Source organism: Orycteropus afer, unplaced genomic scaffold, assembly GCF_000298275.1.
Source record: "Orycteropus afer afer isolate SDZICR_OR568_19922 unplaced genomic scaffold, OryAfe1.0 scaffold00047, whole genome shotgun sequence".
Lineage (NCBI taxonomy): Eukaryota > Metazoa > Chordata > Mammalia > Tubulidentata > Orycteropodidae > Orycteropus > Orycteropus afer.
Window position 1 is genome coordinate 15,926,007 of NW_006921634.1, and position 17,362 is coordinate 15,943,368.

At 39.4% G+C, this 17,362-nt stretch overlaps 1 protein-coding gene across 1 annotated transcript in view; it reads right to left on the minus strand.

The window, feature by feature from the left end:
• The window catches only part of TRPC6 (transient receptor potential cation channel subfamily C member 6), a 175,528-nt gene extending 158,786 nt beyond the window's left edge, over positions 1–16,742 (minus strand). The window contains exon 1 of the mRNA XM_007938083.2: positions 16,582–16,742. Coding sequence (XP_007936274.1) covers positions 16,582–16,742 — 161 coding nt within the window. The remainder of the gene's footprint in view (positions 1–16,581) is intronic.
• Between the last annotated feature and the right edge of the window lie 620 nt (positions 16,743–17,362).

Sequence of the window (17,362 nt, forward strand, 5' to 3'; positions counted from 1 at the left end):
GGTCAATGTCATGAGACAAAGTGTATGTGAACTGCTGTATGGAAAGTGAATTTGCTCTGTAAATCTTCACCCAAATCACAATAAAACAATCAATTAAATCATAAAACATACATATACACACACACACACAGATACAGCTCATTCTATTGCACTTAATTTTATTGCACTTCACAGATATTGCATTTTTTACAAATTAAAGGTTTGTGGAGACCCTGCATCAAGCAAGTCTATTAGTGCCATTTTCCCAACAGTATGTGTTTACTTCATGTTTCTGTGTCACATTTTGGTAAATCCCACAATATTTCAAACTTCTCCATAATGCTTTTGCACACTTCATAGACTACAGTATCGCATAATCCTAACTTTTATATGCACTAGGAAATAAAAAAAAAAAATTCATATGACTTGCTTTATTGCGATATTTATTGTGGTGGTCTAGAACTGAGCGCACAATATTTCTTGCATCAAGAGGTTACAATGAAAAGAAGGTATGCTTGCATCAGGGTAAATGGCAATGAATAGAAGCTTAGACTTGATGAAATATGATATTCATTATCCCCAAATACATTGCCTGGCACATAGAAAGAGCTTAAACAAATATTTGTTGAATTAAATTAATAGATCCTTTAGTATAGAACACATTCCCTAGTCCTGAGTGTCTCTGCAAGAAAAGGATTCTTGCAGAAACCATTCCTCTGGGTGGTAGTGAGGATTCTTACACTACCCAACCATAGCAATCACTGCCACCCTTCAACCTACAGAATCCAAATTTCTCTTTCAAGGAGGATAACATTGTAATAATAAAAATGAGTTTTACCCATTGTCAAAGAGTTGATCCTGACTTATAGTGACCCTATAGGACAGAGTAGAACTGCCCCATAGGCTTTCCAAGGCTATAAATCTTTACATGAGCAGACTGCCTCATCTTTCTCCTGGGGAGCAGCTGGTGGGCTCAAACTGCCAAGCTTTTAGTTCACAGCTGAGCACTTTCACTGCTGTGCTACCAGGCTCCTTTATAATAGCTTAAGTGCCTATTTTTTTTTTTAAATATATAGCTTTAGAATACTGCATTATCAGTGATGACAAACATTAATCTATGGGTAAATAGATGGGTAGATAGGCTGAATGACCAGGTATGTCTCAGCAAAAGGGAATATACCCATGACCAAATATAAGGTTAGCACATGATATTTCTACATACATTTTTGGATGTGCTATAAGAATGTCCATATAAATGGAATAAACAGGGGGCAAAGTTATGATAGCCACAGTAAACCATCATGATGGAGTGAGTTGCTGGACCTGTGGGCTCGGGACCTTGGTTGCAGGGGACATCAACCTCAACTGGCATAACATACTACACTAAAACTTTGTTCTATGTCCTGTTTTGGTGAGTAGTGACTGGGGTCTTAAAAGCTTGCAAGCGAATGTACCAAATGTGAGTGATCAACACAGTGGCACTGAGGAAAAGGAAGACAGAGAGAGTGCATGGGAGGTATAGACAACAAAGATGAACCCTTTTGCACATACAGTACTACATTGTCAGTGAAGGCAAACATGGATGTATGGGTGGATAGATGGGTGGATAGGCTGAACTATTAGGTATGTCTATACAGGGGGGAGTGTGCCCAAGACCATGTATAGGGTTGGCAGACAATGTTTCTACCAGTATATTGGTATGTTCTGTAATAATTCCCATGTATATAGTAGAGCTGACAAGCAGCAAGGTTGTTGTCACTTCCTGGCCACAGCCAGCTGTCCAGAAGGAGCGAGTAGTTGGGCTTGTGGGCTTGGGACCATAGTTGCAGGAGACATCAAGCTCCATTGGCATAACATACCACACAAAACATTGTTCCACATCCTACTTTGGCAAGTAGCAACTGGGATCTTAAAAGCTTGCAAGCGGCCATCTAGATGCAATGATGGGTCTCTCTTCGTGCAGAACAAAGAAGAATGAAGAATACCAAAGACACACGGACATAATTAGTCCAGGAGACTGGTATACCATGCGATCCTCAGCCTATGAGACCAGAAGAACTAGATGCTGCCCGGTTGCCACTGTCAACCACTTGGAGGGGGATCTCTGTAGGATATCCTGGATAAAATGGGAGAACAATGTGGAAAAAACTCAGAATCATTAAAAAAAAAAAAAGGAACAGATTTGCTGGTCTGATAGAACCTGATGGAACCACTGAGACTATGGCCCCTAGTTGCCCTTCAGCTCTGGAATTGAACCCACTCCTATGGCTTCCAGCCAAACAAAAGACAGGCACATGAGCCAAACATTTACATTAGGTAGATATATTCCTTGAAGAGATCAATCATGGGAGAATAGAAGGGCTGCATATGCACAAGGAGACAGTTCAGGGTGGCAGGTGTGAGTAGGAGGGAAGGACACAGGGAAGAGGTAACTATGGGGAGGAAGTGGGAGGAGAGCTATTGCATTGTGAGAAATTGTAGTCAATGTCATAAGACAAAGTATATGTGAGCTGCTGTATGGAAAGGGAATTTTGCTAAATAAACTTTCACCTAAACCACAATAAAAATTAAAAAAAAAAAAAACCTTGCAAGCGGCCATCTAGATGCAACAATTGATCTCTCTTTGTCTGGAGCAAAGAAGAATGAAGAGTACCAAAGACACATGGAAACAATTAGTCCAAAGGACTAGTGGACAATGTGAACTTCAGCCTACTGACCAAGAGACCAGAAGAACTAGATGGTGTCAGACTACCACTGTCAACCACTCAGAAAGGGATCATTGCAGGAGATCCTGGATAGTGTGGGAGAAAAATGTGGAACAAAACTCAAATTATAAAAAAAAAAAAAAAAAACGGCTTACTGGTATGATAGAGACTGGTGAAACCCCAGAGACTATGGCTCCTAGTTACCCTTCAGACCTGGAATTGAACTCACTCCCGTGGTTTCCAGGCAAACAATAGACAGGCAATAAGGTGAACATTACACCAGGCAAGTACACTCCTTAGAATGTTCAGTCATGGGAGAACATAAGGGCATTATTTCCACAGGGAGATAGTTCAGGGGCAGAAATGCATAGGAAAGAAAGACACAGGGAAGAAGTAACTACAGGGAGGAAGTGGGAAGAAAGCTGTTAACACTGTGGGAATTACAGTCAATATCATGAAACAAAATGTATATGGACTGCTGTATGGAAAATGAATTTGCTCTGTAAACTTTCACTCAAATCACAAAAAAAAAAAATTTAAAAAGAGAAAATATAGCTTTAGAAATCATGTCATTTCCATTCTTATTATAATTCTCAAGATCATTTTGTTAGTAAGTCCCATGAAGAAAACATCTACCAGTTTTGTGCCAAGGTTTTGTGCTAACCCACTACATGTTAGAAGAAAATGCAATTTGTGTTGCAAACCAGAGCTGCTGTAAGTGAAACATGAAATTTGCTTTGAATAGACAATCAATCTTAACATGATTATACATACTGTAATTGATTCTCACACTATACACATTCAGATGGATACCATGTAAAATGCTTTTTTAAAAATTGTTCTAATGTTGCAAAATTATCTCCAGTTTCACAGTATCAGCTGTGTCAGATCAATCTCTTTAGTAAAACTGCATTATATCATAGAATAAATTCCATCCACGTGGCAATATTAAAAGTAAAAGAAAGTTTTGCCTCTTGTAATCATTAGAGTTATGATCAGTTTATGGATCATTAGAATCAGTAAGTAATCTACAGACTACTTGGTTTCGGTACATTCATAATCTTCCTTTGGAGACAAAGATTGTCAGTCTTTAAACTTATTTTTTACACTGTTGATTGAAATAAGTGATAAGATGGATGCTTATTGCTTTTTTCTCATTTCTGACAGCTACTAGCTGTGTAAACTCTGTGAAGTCACTTAACTTCTCTTGGCTTTTTTTTTTTTCTTTTTTAAAGTGAGTAAAATTAGAATTATAAAAGTACATACCTCATAGATTTGTTATAAGGATAAAATGAATTAATATCTATAAAACAAATAGAAAAACCCTCAATAAATGTCAGCTTTTATTTTTATTATTTCTGGACAGAATCATATAAGATCACCAGAGATGAATTAATAAATAGATGAATAAATTAGTAAAAGAGAAATGAGGTGTGGGTGGAGGGGGAAACACTCTTGAGATAGTAGCAACCAAAACCCACTACCATGGAGTCAATTCTGGCTTATAGCAACACCCATTGGGTTTCTAAGGCTGTATATCTTTTTGGAAGTAGATTGTCTCATCTTCCTCCCACAGAGCAGCTGGCAGGTTTGAATCTCCAAACTTCTGGTTAGCAGCTGAATGCCTTACCCACTATGCCACCAGAGTTCCCTCTTGAGATAGTAGACACCTGTTATTTTTGTTGATAGGAAAGATAACATCAAATGTGGGTGAAGTGCACAACCACATGATGGATAACCAAGGTAAATGATATCACTAAGAAGTACAGAAGAGAAAAGGACTTTTTGGTAAAGGATATGACAATAAAATTCTGCAACAACAAAAAAATGTGTGTCTGGTTACAAAAGTATGAATATAGGCATATAGTGTATGGGTATAAATATGTGGGCACATATGTGTGCACAGAAAGATGTATCTATAAGGATATGCACATAGAGGTATGTATGTGATGTGCGTGCATGTGTATCTATCCAAAAAAAACAAACTCACTGTCGTTGAGTTGGAGCCAACTCATAGCTACCCCTCCTTGGGTTTCCGAGGAGGCATCACTATGGAAATAGATTGCCCAATCTTCCTTCTGAGGAGTGGCTGGTATAATAAATCATATAGCACACACAGTTACAGATAATTCTTATATATAAGCACCACACTTCACAAGATTGGTTTTCTGGGTTTGAAGGTTTGTGACCATAGTGTCACGGAACAACTCAGGTAATTTGTATAATACAGTTCCTAAAGGGTGTATGTTCCACATCCCAAGATGGTGAGAGGTGTCTGGGGTCTTAAAAGCTTGTAAACAGCCATCTGAGATACAACTATTGGTCTCTACTCATTCAGAACAAAAGAGAAAGAAGGAAACAAAAACTCAGAGAAGAAAGTAGTCTATAGGATTAATAGTCTACATGAACCACAGCCTCATCAACTGTGAGACCAAAAGAGTTAGATGATACCCAGCTGCTACTATGGACCATTCTGATCAGGGCCACAATAGACGGGTCCAATGGAATGGGAGAAAAAATGAGGAACAGAACCGATATTCTTAAAGAGTCCAGACTTACTTGACTGGTTGAAACTAGGGAACTCCCCAAGACTATTGCCTGAGATACTCTTTAAACCTTAAACTGAAACTATCTCTTGAGATCACCTTTTAGATAAGTAGCAGATTGGCTCATAAATAAAAAATACCACCTGTAATGAGCTCCTTTAAAAAATCGTCTATATGAGATCAAATTGTCTGAAATTACTCTAAAGCAAAGATGAGAAGGTAAAGGGGCAGAGAAACAAGAGTACTGAAAATGGTACAACCAGAACAGAATGAATGAGAATGATGACATACTATGCAAAATGTCATCAATATCATTAAGTAATTTGTGTAGAAATTATTAAATGGGAACTTAATTTGCTGTGTAAACTTTCATTTTAGACACAATAAAATATTATTTTTAAAATGCTATAATAAAAATAAATGTAATGTAGGACTTGCCCTTCAAGGACAGTTGCGATCTCAATAGAAAGAGAAGGCAGGGATGCTGAGAATACTTCCTGCTATTCATGACCTTTTCTCCCTGTCTTTTCCCTTGCAACCTGGACTATGACAGATATCATAAGCACAGCACAGGGAATCCTGGTTCAGTGGATCAGAGCCAACCTGTATCTCCCCCAAGTACCTATGAAAAGGGAGAGGAACAGGAGTAGTGAGAGTGCTCTCCAGGGGCACCACCCACCTTGCATTCAGCTAAGCCTGGCCAATCATGATTTTATGGGATGCTGAGGGAGTGGGAATTCTGTGCAGTCTGCCAGCTCTCTGTCCATGATTTCCAGCTTGCACTATCTGAGATGTATAGGTTTTGCTCAATTGAAAACAACTTTCTGGCTGTGTACGCTTCTGAACATCACTTAACATCTCTAAATTTCAGCATTAGCATTTATTAAATGGACATTAATGGAAAAAAATAGCCACCTCAAGTGGATGCTTTGAAAAATAAATGTATTTGTATGACAACTAGCAACAGAACAGGTATTCATAACTATTAGTCCTCCCAAATATATGTAAATATTTTGGAAAAGTCCTGTACAGAAACAGCATATTGCATTGAAATTCAAATATTTTTTCAAAAACATTGTTTCTCCTATTTTTTCTGTCTGAGTTCCCTGAATTAAGTAGAGAACAGTTATGTCCCAGTCATATATGTTGTTTGGATATCTGTAACACTTATTTCGATATGCTGCATTAAACAAACTGAGATTTAGAAGAAATACTATTCAATCCATTCCAATGTCTTAAAGAGCCTTGAACAGCATATCAAATTTTGGATGCCAAAGTTTAATTGAAATTTGGCATATAGATGAGCACTTTCACATGTGTTGAAAGCTAACAGAAGATTCCTAAACAAAGAGCAATCACAAATGGTAATTATATCCAACTGGATCCAATTATATTTAGCATTTTATATGAGTGAGGGAGAAAAACAAGAATAGACTCAGGAAAATGTTTTCCTTTCATGATTTTTACTTTCTAAGAGGCAAAGATGAATCATCTTATGCAGTTATTTCTCATAACTCAAGGAACATAACTGTCTAGAAAAAAAAATTATGTAATGTCTTCCTAACCATAAACAAACATTCAGTTACTGAATAAATGTGGGCATTTAAGCACATCTAGCAATAGCTCCACAATCTAGCATGTTGACCCCCCAAAAATGTTTCATGATAATAATTTGTTACCAAGAGATGTTGATTACTTCAGGCCACACTAGCTTAGGTGGCTTCTGTTACACAGAACAGACACCTCCAAAGTGATTACTTGGAAGAAACCACCATTAATCCAAGTGGCTAAGGGGAATGCTGATCCTCAATGGAACAGGGGGAGGGGATCCAAAGGTGATTGCTGCCCTTTCTTTTTCCTGGGGAATAGTTTCCAAATTGCAAACTCTTAAGGTTGGGCAATCTACTTCCTTAGTGATACAGCCTCAGAAACCCAAGGAGGGGTCGCTATGAGTCGGGTCTGACTCAACGGCACATAACAATAACAACAACCAAAGTCCAGGTCCTTAGATGTTATTTCATAGGACTAGAATTGTCTGAATTCTAAAGTAGTACACAGCATAGGGCCTAAGGCATCACACTGCTGACCAGAAGGCTGGTGGTTCAAACCCACCAGCCACTCCTTGGAAAGATGATTGGGCAATCTATTTCTGTCAGAAACCCAAGGAGGGGTCATGTGAGTCATGAATGACTCAACGGCAGTGAGGTTTTTTTGTTTTGTTTTGTTTTGTTTTTTTTGGTTAAATATATCTAAGAAATAGTGAAATATGCTTTCTTTGATTGATTTTATTTATCACGATAAGTATATTCTTGTAAGCAAATTACTACCCTTGAATTTATCTGGAAATCCTTTATACTCCTCCTCAACTGTCATGTTCTGATGTGACTGTCCCTTTGAGGTCAAAGCATAAAGCTGCACTTCTATAAATATATGATGGGTCTTTCTTTAAAGAGAGGGACAAATCTAATGTCAACCACGTAGGAAAGAAAGACACCATAGCAAAAGAAATTGAATTTGAAAGGCAGACCTTGGACAGGAGGAAAACAGGGGAATCCTTTCTCTTTCTGGGCTAGTACTCTTATGGAATAGTTTGATTGAAGATGGTCTGAGGATGGGAGAGAAGAATGCTCTCTGCTGGTTGGGCAAAGACTTGGGGCTAGGTAGACGTCCAGTCTTAGGAGGTTCCATAAATGAATTATATAGCCAGCTATGAGTTTCTCTCTGTATGTTGACACTTTAGTTATCCCTGAGCATTTAACAAGTCCTGGTAAAGACACAAGGAGCCCTGGTGGCACAGTGGTTAAGTGCTTGACTGCTAACTGAAAGGCCAGTGGTTCAACCCACAAGCCACTCCCGGAGAGAAAGATGTGGCAATCTGCTTCTATAAAGATTACAGCCTTGGGCACCCTATGAGGCAGTTGTACTCTGTCCTATAGGGTTGCTAAGAGTCAGAATGGACTCAACGGCAACAGGTTTTGGTAAATATATGGAAGTCCCTGTGCGGTGCAAATGGTTAATGCACTTGGCTGCTAACTGAAAAATTGGAGATTCCAGTCAATCCAGAGGCACCTTGGAAGAAGGGCCTGGCAATCTACTTCTGAAAAATCAGCCACTGAAATCCCTATGGAGCACAGCTTTACTGTAACACATGGGATCAGTGGCAACTAGTTTTGGTAAAGATACTGCCTCTTCTCAGGGGTGCATAGATAACTTGAGGAGGGGGCCTGGGGCTGGAGGGATAGAATTAAAGCATCATGGTAGTGGCAGTAGTGATTAGTAAGAGATTCCCTAGGAGGTGAATCTCAGTGAATAGGCAGCTGGAATATCAAATGTAGCTATTTCTCTCTTTGTGAATACTCATTCTTCTATCTGTCTTAGAGGACTCAGATGCTGTTTTATTAAAAGAGCAAGCATCTTCCCATCTCTGCTCAGCTTGCATGTCTATCAATGTATCTACACATAGATTATTTTTACTGTTATTTCAGGATTGTGTGTGTCGTAGTATTTACCTTTGTTGCCTTTAACTTTCATGCTCTTCCCAGTGTCTTCCTTTGTCTGGATAATTTTGTGCTGACCTTCTCCTTATTGTATATTGCCTTTTCCTTCACCAAAGTCAATATGTGTCTACCCTTTAATTAGTGATCTACCCCACTTTCCTCCCCATCCTACCCTTGGTAACCTTCAAAGAATGCTTATTTCTGTGTGTAAACTTTTTCTTGACTTTTTGCAGTAGTGGTCTCATACAATATTTGTCCTTTTGTGATTGACTAATTTCACTCAGCCTGATGTTCTGTAGGTACATCCACGTTATGAGGCATTTTGCAGGTTCATTATTATTCTTTAATACTGTGTAGTATTCTGTTGTGTGCATGAACCATAGATTTTTTATCCATTCATTCATTGATGAACACTTAAGGTGTTTTCATATTTTTGCTACTGTGAATAACACTAGGTTTTCTAGTATAATATAATAGGAGGTCCTGGGTAGAATGGGAGAAAAAATGTGAAACAAAACTCAAAATCATAAAAAGACCAGGCTTTACTGGTCTGATAGAAACTAACGGAACCTCTTAGACTATAGACTTTAGACACCCTTCAAGTATGGAACTGAAGTCAACCCCATGGCTTATCTTTCATCCAAACAACAGACAGGCCACAACAGACAGACTTTTAAAGTCAATAACATCACAGAGGTATGCACCCCTTAGAAAAATCAAACATAGCAGATTAAAAGGGCAGCATTTACCCAGGGATGAAGCTCAGAAGTCTGGATGGGATAAGGAAGATAGAGGAATAGGAATGGGAAACACAGAGAGGAAGTGGGAAGAGTGCTTGTTACATTATGGGGATTGCAATCAATATCACAAAACAAAATGTATATGAATTGTTGAATGGAAAACCAATTTACTCTGTAAAGTTTCACCTAAATTATGATAAAAAGTTATATAAACAAAAAAAGAGCCAGCACCACTTTATTCCTTCTTAGAATAAACATTGAGGACAAGGATTATATCTTTGTTGAGGAATAAATTAATTAGTACCTTCTATTTTCTAGAAACAATGTCAAGTGTAGAGTGATGAAGGATTACCATTTTGGAGGCTTGTAGTCTAACAGGGAAAAAGAGGTATGTGAATAAATAATGGTAAAACCAATGTAACAGATGCTTAGATAGAAATATATATCAGACATATGAAGGCAAAATTGAAAGGCAGATACCAAGCTTATAATAACTCAGTGTGATTCATAGGCCTGAATCCATACTCTTACTTCAATGTTAAACTTCTTTAAGAGAGTAAGTGTTCTGTCAGCACATAATGACAGAAAACATCTTCTAGCCTAAGGTCTGAATTTCTCATTCCTTTATCTATAAGTAAATGTATTCAGGTGACTGAGTTTGCTTTGCCTGAAGAAAAGAAGGCTGGATTTGGGGGATCTTTATTAATCTGTGGTCTCTAAAATTAGGTTAATTCTTTTAAATCAAAGGTTCTAAGTTTGGAAGGGTTGTAGGTTTTATGAATGTATAATCTAAAATCTCCTGAAATAAACTAAATTGTTAATGGATCCATGACTCACTAAAAAAACCTTTGTTTTCCTTTGGTCATGTGAAATAGGGGATACTTATGTTTAAAAAATCCTATCAGCAGTCAACCATGTACTTGATATGAAACACTGTGTTAATAATATAGCTTAAACAATTACACTATATAAAATATATCGAAATGAATTATGAGTACATTTATATTTTAAATAATTTAAGTTTTAAAACTTACTGATTCAAATCCCTTGTATATTATTCATTTTTAGTATTTCTTCTTATCTTCGGTGTTCTGCAATTTCAATATGACATGTTTAAAAATGAATATACTATTCAGAATCCCACTAATAATTATTCTTCGTAAGCATGAGAATTCATTATTTCTGAAAATATCACCCATTATCCTTTCCAAGTTTGTCCTTCTCCCATTCTTTGTTTTGTCTCCTTCTGATACTCTTATTTTCTTATCCATGACTCAGTATTTTTTATATTTTCCACTTTTTAAGGCTGGCAGTTCAAACCCACCAGCCACTCCTCGGAAGGAAGGTTGGGCAATCTACTTCCGTAGTGATACTGCCTCAGAAACCCAAGGAGGGGTCACTATGAGTTGGGTCCAACTCAACAGCACATAACAACAACATACTGCATTCTGGGCACTATCCTCAATTATGCTATGTCTAATCTGCTCTTACACACTTTCATTGAGTTTTATTTCAATAACCGTATTTTTAATTTATGGATGTTTTATTTATTAAAACTTTTGCTTTTGTTTTAAAATAAGTCGTGTTCTGTTCTTAGGGTTTGATTTCTTTCTCTATATTAACATTTTAAGCATACTTATTTTATATTTTCTTCCATGCTGTTATTATCTTATTTATCTAATGCCTCTGTAACAAAAATATTACAAATGATAATTTTAAGCAACATAATTCATTTCCTCATAGTTTAGGAGGCTAGAAGTCTGAATTCAGGGTGCCAGTTCTAGGAGGATGCTCTGTATACCCTCCAAGGGAAAATCCTTGTCTCAGCTTCTCTTCCTTGGCTTCTTGCAGATCTCCACATGGCATCAATCTTTCTGGATGAGTGCTTGCTTTCTTCTGTGACTAATCTACTCTTTCATAACTCAAAAGTGATTGGCTTAAGAAACACCATACAGTGATATGGCCTCGTTAAAATGACAAAGAAAACCCTACTGCCAAACAGGATTATATCCACAGGTACAAACCCACTGTTGTCAAGTAGATTCCAACTCACAGCGACCCTACAGGACAGAGTAGAACTGCCCCATAGGATTCCAAGGCTGTAAATCTTTACGAAAGCAGACTACCACATCTTTCTCCCACAGAGTGACTGGTGGATTCAAACTGCCAGTCTTTTGGTGATCAGCTAAGTGTTGTTAACACTGCAGCACCAGGGTTCCTTCCAAAGCTGTAAGTGTTAGGATTAGAACATATATTTTGAGGGGACACAATTTTCATCCACAACATATCTCAACTTCTTTACGATCTTATGCTAACTCTCACTTATGGTTTATATCATCTGCTAACTCTCATTTATGGTTCTTTCCTTATGGTTTTACCATATATTATAGGGGGCTCTGGTAGCATAGTACCTAAGGCATCTGACTGCTAACCAGAAGGCTGGTGGTTCAAACCCACCAGCCACTCCTTGGAAGGAAGGTTGGACAGTCTACTTCCATAGTGATAATGCCTCGGAAACCCAAGGAGGGGTTGTTATGAGTCAGGTCTGACTCGACAGCACATAACAACAACAACATAGTGAGCATATGTTTAGCAGGGCTTACTTTTTTCTTGAAAATCCTTGCCAGTTCTAGATGGTTGGTACTATTCTTTTGGAATGGCATTTAGAAGCCTCAAGGGTATTTTTCAGCTTGCATAGATATATATATATACCAGCTATATGGTGGCAAAAATGAGGAAGAGATAACAAGTATATGATAATTTAATATGATACATGGGCCTGAGTCGATACTCTAAGGTTCAGAGGATTTCTACATCAGTGAAGGAGTGTTAAAACAAAACAGCAACAAAAAAAGAACAAAACAAACAAACAAAACCCATGCAGCCCAAGGAATGAAATTCTTGGGGGAAGATAGATTACTTTTCTTTTTATTAATGTTTCTTTTCTTACTCTGGCTAATGGGCACAATTATCTAGCCTAACTTTTCATTTAAATAAAGGTCCCTATTTTAATGTTCCTTATAGGGACTGCTGGTGGCATAGTGCTTAAGGCATTTGACTGCTAACCAGAAGGCTGGCGGTTCAAACCTACCAGCCACTCCTCAGAAAGAAGGTTGGGCAATCTACTTCTTCAGTGATACCGCCTCAGAAATCCAAGGAGGGGTCGCTGTGAGTCGGATCCAACTTAATGGCAGTGTTTTTTTTTTGTTTGTTTGTTTTTAATAGGAGTAGGAATGTCTGGGTTCCTATTCCTGTGTTGTCTGAAACCAAAGCCTTAGTTTCCTTCTTTCTCTGTGTGGATAACAGCCTCAAAACTCTTGGTTATTGAGAATCATAACTCCCAAAAGCAACCACAGGATCACTTCAGTCCACATTTTGGCTTTTGCTTCTTTGTTTTGGGCACATCGTAATTTCCTTTATTTCTTGCAAAATTGGGTAATGTTTTAAATCATTTTTTATATTTTATCCAGTATGCCTAGGTGTTTGTAAACATGAGGTTTTTATATCATCTTGATCTACTGTATTGCCAAAGCTTTCATTTAGAAAGTTTACTGTTTCATTTTTGTAATTACTTAATCACTTAGTATTTCCCAAAGAAGAAAGTTTAGTTGGACTATTTTTCAGATCTCGAGAATTTCGAAACCCTTGACATTATGTTTTTATAGTCAGGATTCTTCACCATGTTCAAAAGTGATGACCAGAAACATATTTTCTAAGTAAATGAAGAAACTCTGATATACCTCCTGGGATCCTGGCAAGACATGAACCATGTCTTGCTGATCACCACTGAAAATTGATCACAACAGGGTGATTAATTGATTGCCAGTGAAAAGTTGACAAAAAATGAAAATTCAAACATTTTTTAAATACCATTTCTGACTGTTACTGCTTGCACTAGTAAAACCTGAGAATATTTCATTTCTTTCAAGTTACCACAATTTTCAGTAATAAAACTGTATAATATATGGAAGGATCTGTCTGCATCAATAAATTGTGAAACAGATTTTTTTAGTAAGAGTTATAGAATTTACCCCACAAAAATGGCAATTTACAAAATTTGGAGATGTTAAAAAGTAAAGTCTCAATATTTGGGAAAATGGCAATACCTATATCTAAAGTGTAACTATTAATTTCCACTTTCATGAATATCACACTTCCCACTCAGAAAAAAAAAAAAATAGAAGAGTGTTTAAATAACAATGTTAAAAGCATATGGATGGATTTATTTATACTCTCTACCAGGGAGAAGTAATTTTCTTTAGCTATTCTCATAAATCATAGATGTGAAATAATATTAATTACTGGTTAATTTTTTTGTTACTTTATTATTAAGCTGGAAAGAAAAATAAAACAGAACTACACTGTCAAAGCAAAGAGTGCATGAAAAGTAACTACAGAATCTTGTGGAGATAATAGACTCAGAGAAGACCAAACTCTGACCATGGGACTTGGTCCTGTCTTAAATTTCGCATAGTTTAGCCCTCCTTGACATGGTGGTGCTCATTGTGAACTGAAAGCATAATAAAGAATTTCTGTTCATCTTCTTGCTGCTCAGGTCCCTCTGTTAAGAGTAGTCTGGATTTTCTGAAGTAAGGGGGAATCTACTATTCTCTAAATAGTAGATTATGGGGAAAAAAAAAAAAAAAAAAACCTGTTCTTGCTGTTGTTGTTCTGTGCCATTGAGTCAGACCCGACTCATAGCTACCCCTCCTTGGGTTTCTGAGGCAGTATCACTATGGAAGTAGATTGTCCAACCTTCCTTCCAAGGAGTGGCTGGTGGGTTTGAACCACCAGCCTTCTGGTAGCAGTCAAGTGCCTTAGGCACTACACTACCAGAGCTCCCATGGAAAAAAACTAGATAAATTAATTTAGCAATAAATCACATTTGAAGAAAGGAGTAGCAAAAGTTCTCAGTACAAGTTGGGATTCTGATTTTATTTCTTTATCACTACTAATATATAAGGAGCTCTGGTAGCGTAGTGCCTAAGGCACTTGACTGCTAACCAAAAGGCTGGCAGTTTAAACACACCAGCCATGCCTGGGAAGGAAGATGGGGCAATCTACTTCTGTAGTGATACTGCCTTGGAAACCCAAGGAGGGGTCATTATGAGTAGGGTCCAACTCAGTGGCACCTAACAACAACAAACTAATATATAACTCCCATTGTTTAAATAAAATCATTTTTCCACAGACACATTGTTGTTGTTAGGTGCCATGGAACTTTGACTCATAGAGACCCTATGTGCCACAGACATAGTAACAGTTATATGGTGATGAGGTGATAAAAATATAAAGATAGTGTCCATGGACCAGTCTAATAATAATTTTTTAAAAGGAGTATAGCTTTTTTTAAGTTGCTTAACTCTACCTAACATAAAACACTCAGGCTTAGTAGATTTGAAGGCTTAGCTAATAAAAAAAGAATTCCTGGTAAATTTTAAACGCATACCCTCTGACAAAGCAAATTTGAAAGTGGCTGCATTCGGTATATCTAAGATTTATTTTATTATTATTACCATCTGTCTCCTTGCTAGTCAGAGTGTGATTCACAGACCAGGAGCATGAACATTATCTGGAAAGTTGTTAGAAATGGAGAAAGTTCCAGATGCACCTAAGATCTGAATTAGGATTTGCATTTTATCAAGATCTCTTGGTGATTCTTAGGACTATTCAAGTTTGAGAAGCTTCATACTATGAGAAATAGAAATATTTTCAAATTTAACCTTAGGTCTGGGTTTTTTTCTTGAAAAGGTGCAAATGTTCTGAAATCCTATAGATGTTAGTGATAGTTGATCAATTCTGTGAATATACTAAAACCCACTTAATTGTACAGTTTTCAAGTGCGACATACTATTTGTGAATGTCTCATTTATTTATTTATTTATTTATTTATTTATTTTTTAAGTAAGCTATAGTCCGTGCTTTAAATGTCTATATGAGCTACGGACGAATAGAACCAGTTCCAACTTTGTTTTTTTTTCTTGGAGCGGGGCGAGGGGGTTATTGATGTACCATTTCCTAGAGCTGCAACGGCCCTTGGTTCTGGCAGCCCTGGCCGGTACCCGTAAGGCCCACCATCCATCACTTGTGTCTGCAAGGCGCCCTTAGGGTGCAACTCCTCTCCTCCTAGAGCTCCTTAGAAAGCTGAAACATTTTTTCCTCAGGAAACCGCATGTGGATGACTGTGACATGTCAGGAAACCTGACCACCCAATTAAGGGGCAAAGCTACGGAAAGACTATCTGCTAGCTGCATGTGTGGTCACATGCGTGTGGAGGAGGGGAGATTTTTTTCTCTCTCTCCCCATTCCACCCTCCACCATCCTCCCATCCTCGCTGAAAAAAAAAAAAAAAAAACCTGATTCTTAAATGAAGTACCTGAAATCCACTACAAACGACCCTGCTGCTCTAAAGTTCATGAGTTTCCCCACCTGCACACTGAACAGTCTTGTCTCTCTTAGTCAAAGCTTCGTCCGACGGTGCAGAAACCTAGAGGTTCTACTTCTGTCTTAACCTCGACGCCCGGGGGCGTAGGAGAGCACGTCTGAGGACCACTAGCCAAGACCACCCACCCCCACGCGCTTCTTCCAACTTCCGGGTGTCCCTCGGGTCGGGAACCTGTGCTCGCCACCTGAAGGGCCAAGGCATCCAGAGCGTGTAGACGGCAGGGCGCGCGAGATCCTTTGTGTTCCCGACGTACCGAGGCCGCGCCAAGGACCCCTTAGAGTCAGTCACGGGACACCAATTCGAAATAGTCCCCTACTCAAACTATACTTTTTGCGCAGCGACACTGGGTCTCTTTGAATGGCGCGGGTGACATCTAGGCTGAGAAAACTGACTAGACATCTGATCACCTGCAGGTCCCAGCACTTGGAGGTCTCACACTCTTGTGGACAAACATACCCACGCCTACTCACCAAGAGTAAACACAGACCCTCGCGCACCCCTCCCATCATTTGGGTATCAACCCACACTCGCGCGGACCTACTACCACCGGCAACTCTGGCACCCACGCGCGTTCATACACTCCCGCGCGGACCCTCGCACGTACACCCCGCGAGCACACAGCTCCCGGCTGCTCGTCCACGCCGCCCGCCCCGCGGTGCCGGCACTTACAAGCACGGATAGTAGCCAAAGAAGGGCTGCGGGCAACCGTCGTCTCCCAGTTCCGAGTCCATGAGCAGATAATCCTGGCTCTCGTTGCGTCGTGCACCGGCCCGGGAGGCGGCCAGAGGAGAGCCGCCCCTCCTGGACCCGAATGCCGGGCTCTGGCTCATGGCGGGAACACCGGACTCGCCTGGGTCCGGCTCTCGGGTGGGGCGCCTCGGCAATTGCAGCGGGAATCCTGCGCCAGGGATTCAGCACAGAAGGTACTCTCACCCACCGGACTGGCCCGGAGCAGACGGATGCCCAGAGCACAAGTTTCAGGCAAGGGGTACAGACGCCTGAAGATCTGGATTTCAAGAGTGGCTCCCCCGCTAGCCAGGAAGAAGCCACCACTTAGTGGGGCACAGCGGGAGCTTTAACCTGAGTGTGTACCGCCGCCGCTCCGGACCAACAGCACAGGCGGGGCCGAGGGTGGCAACCGAGCCTGAGAGGGAGATGGAGCTGAAGAGTTACTATGTCAACCGAGACTCTCCAACCCTCCGCTCCCGCCTTCTTCCCCCGCATCCTCCGTCATGAACTCCACCTTTAAAGGGATCAGAACGACATTTAAGACAGCAGCCAAAGCCCGTCCAGTAGCGGCAACTTTCAAGACCAGGATGAACACAAACTAGAAGGAGCCAGACACTTTTCTTTTGGCCTTACTGCTTCCAGAGTCTGCTTACTTTGAAAACGACACAAACTGGGAACTTTCTAGGAAGCTTCACTTTAGTAAGACTCGAAGAACCAAGGA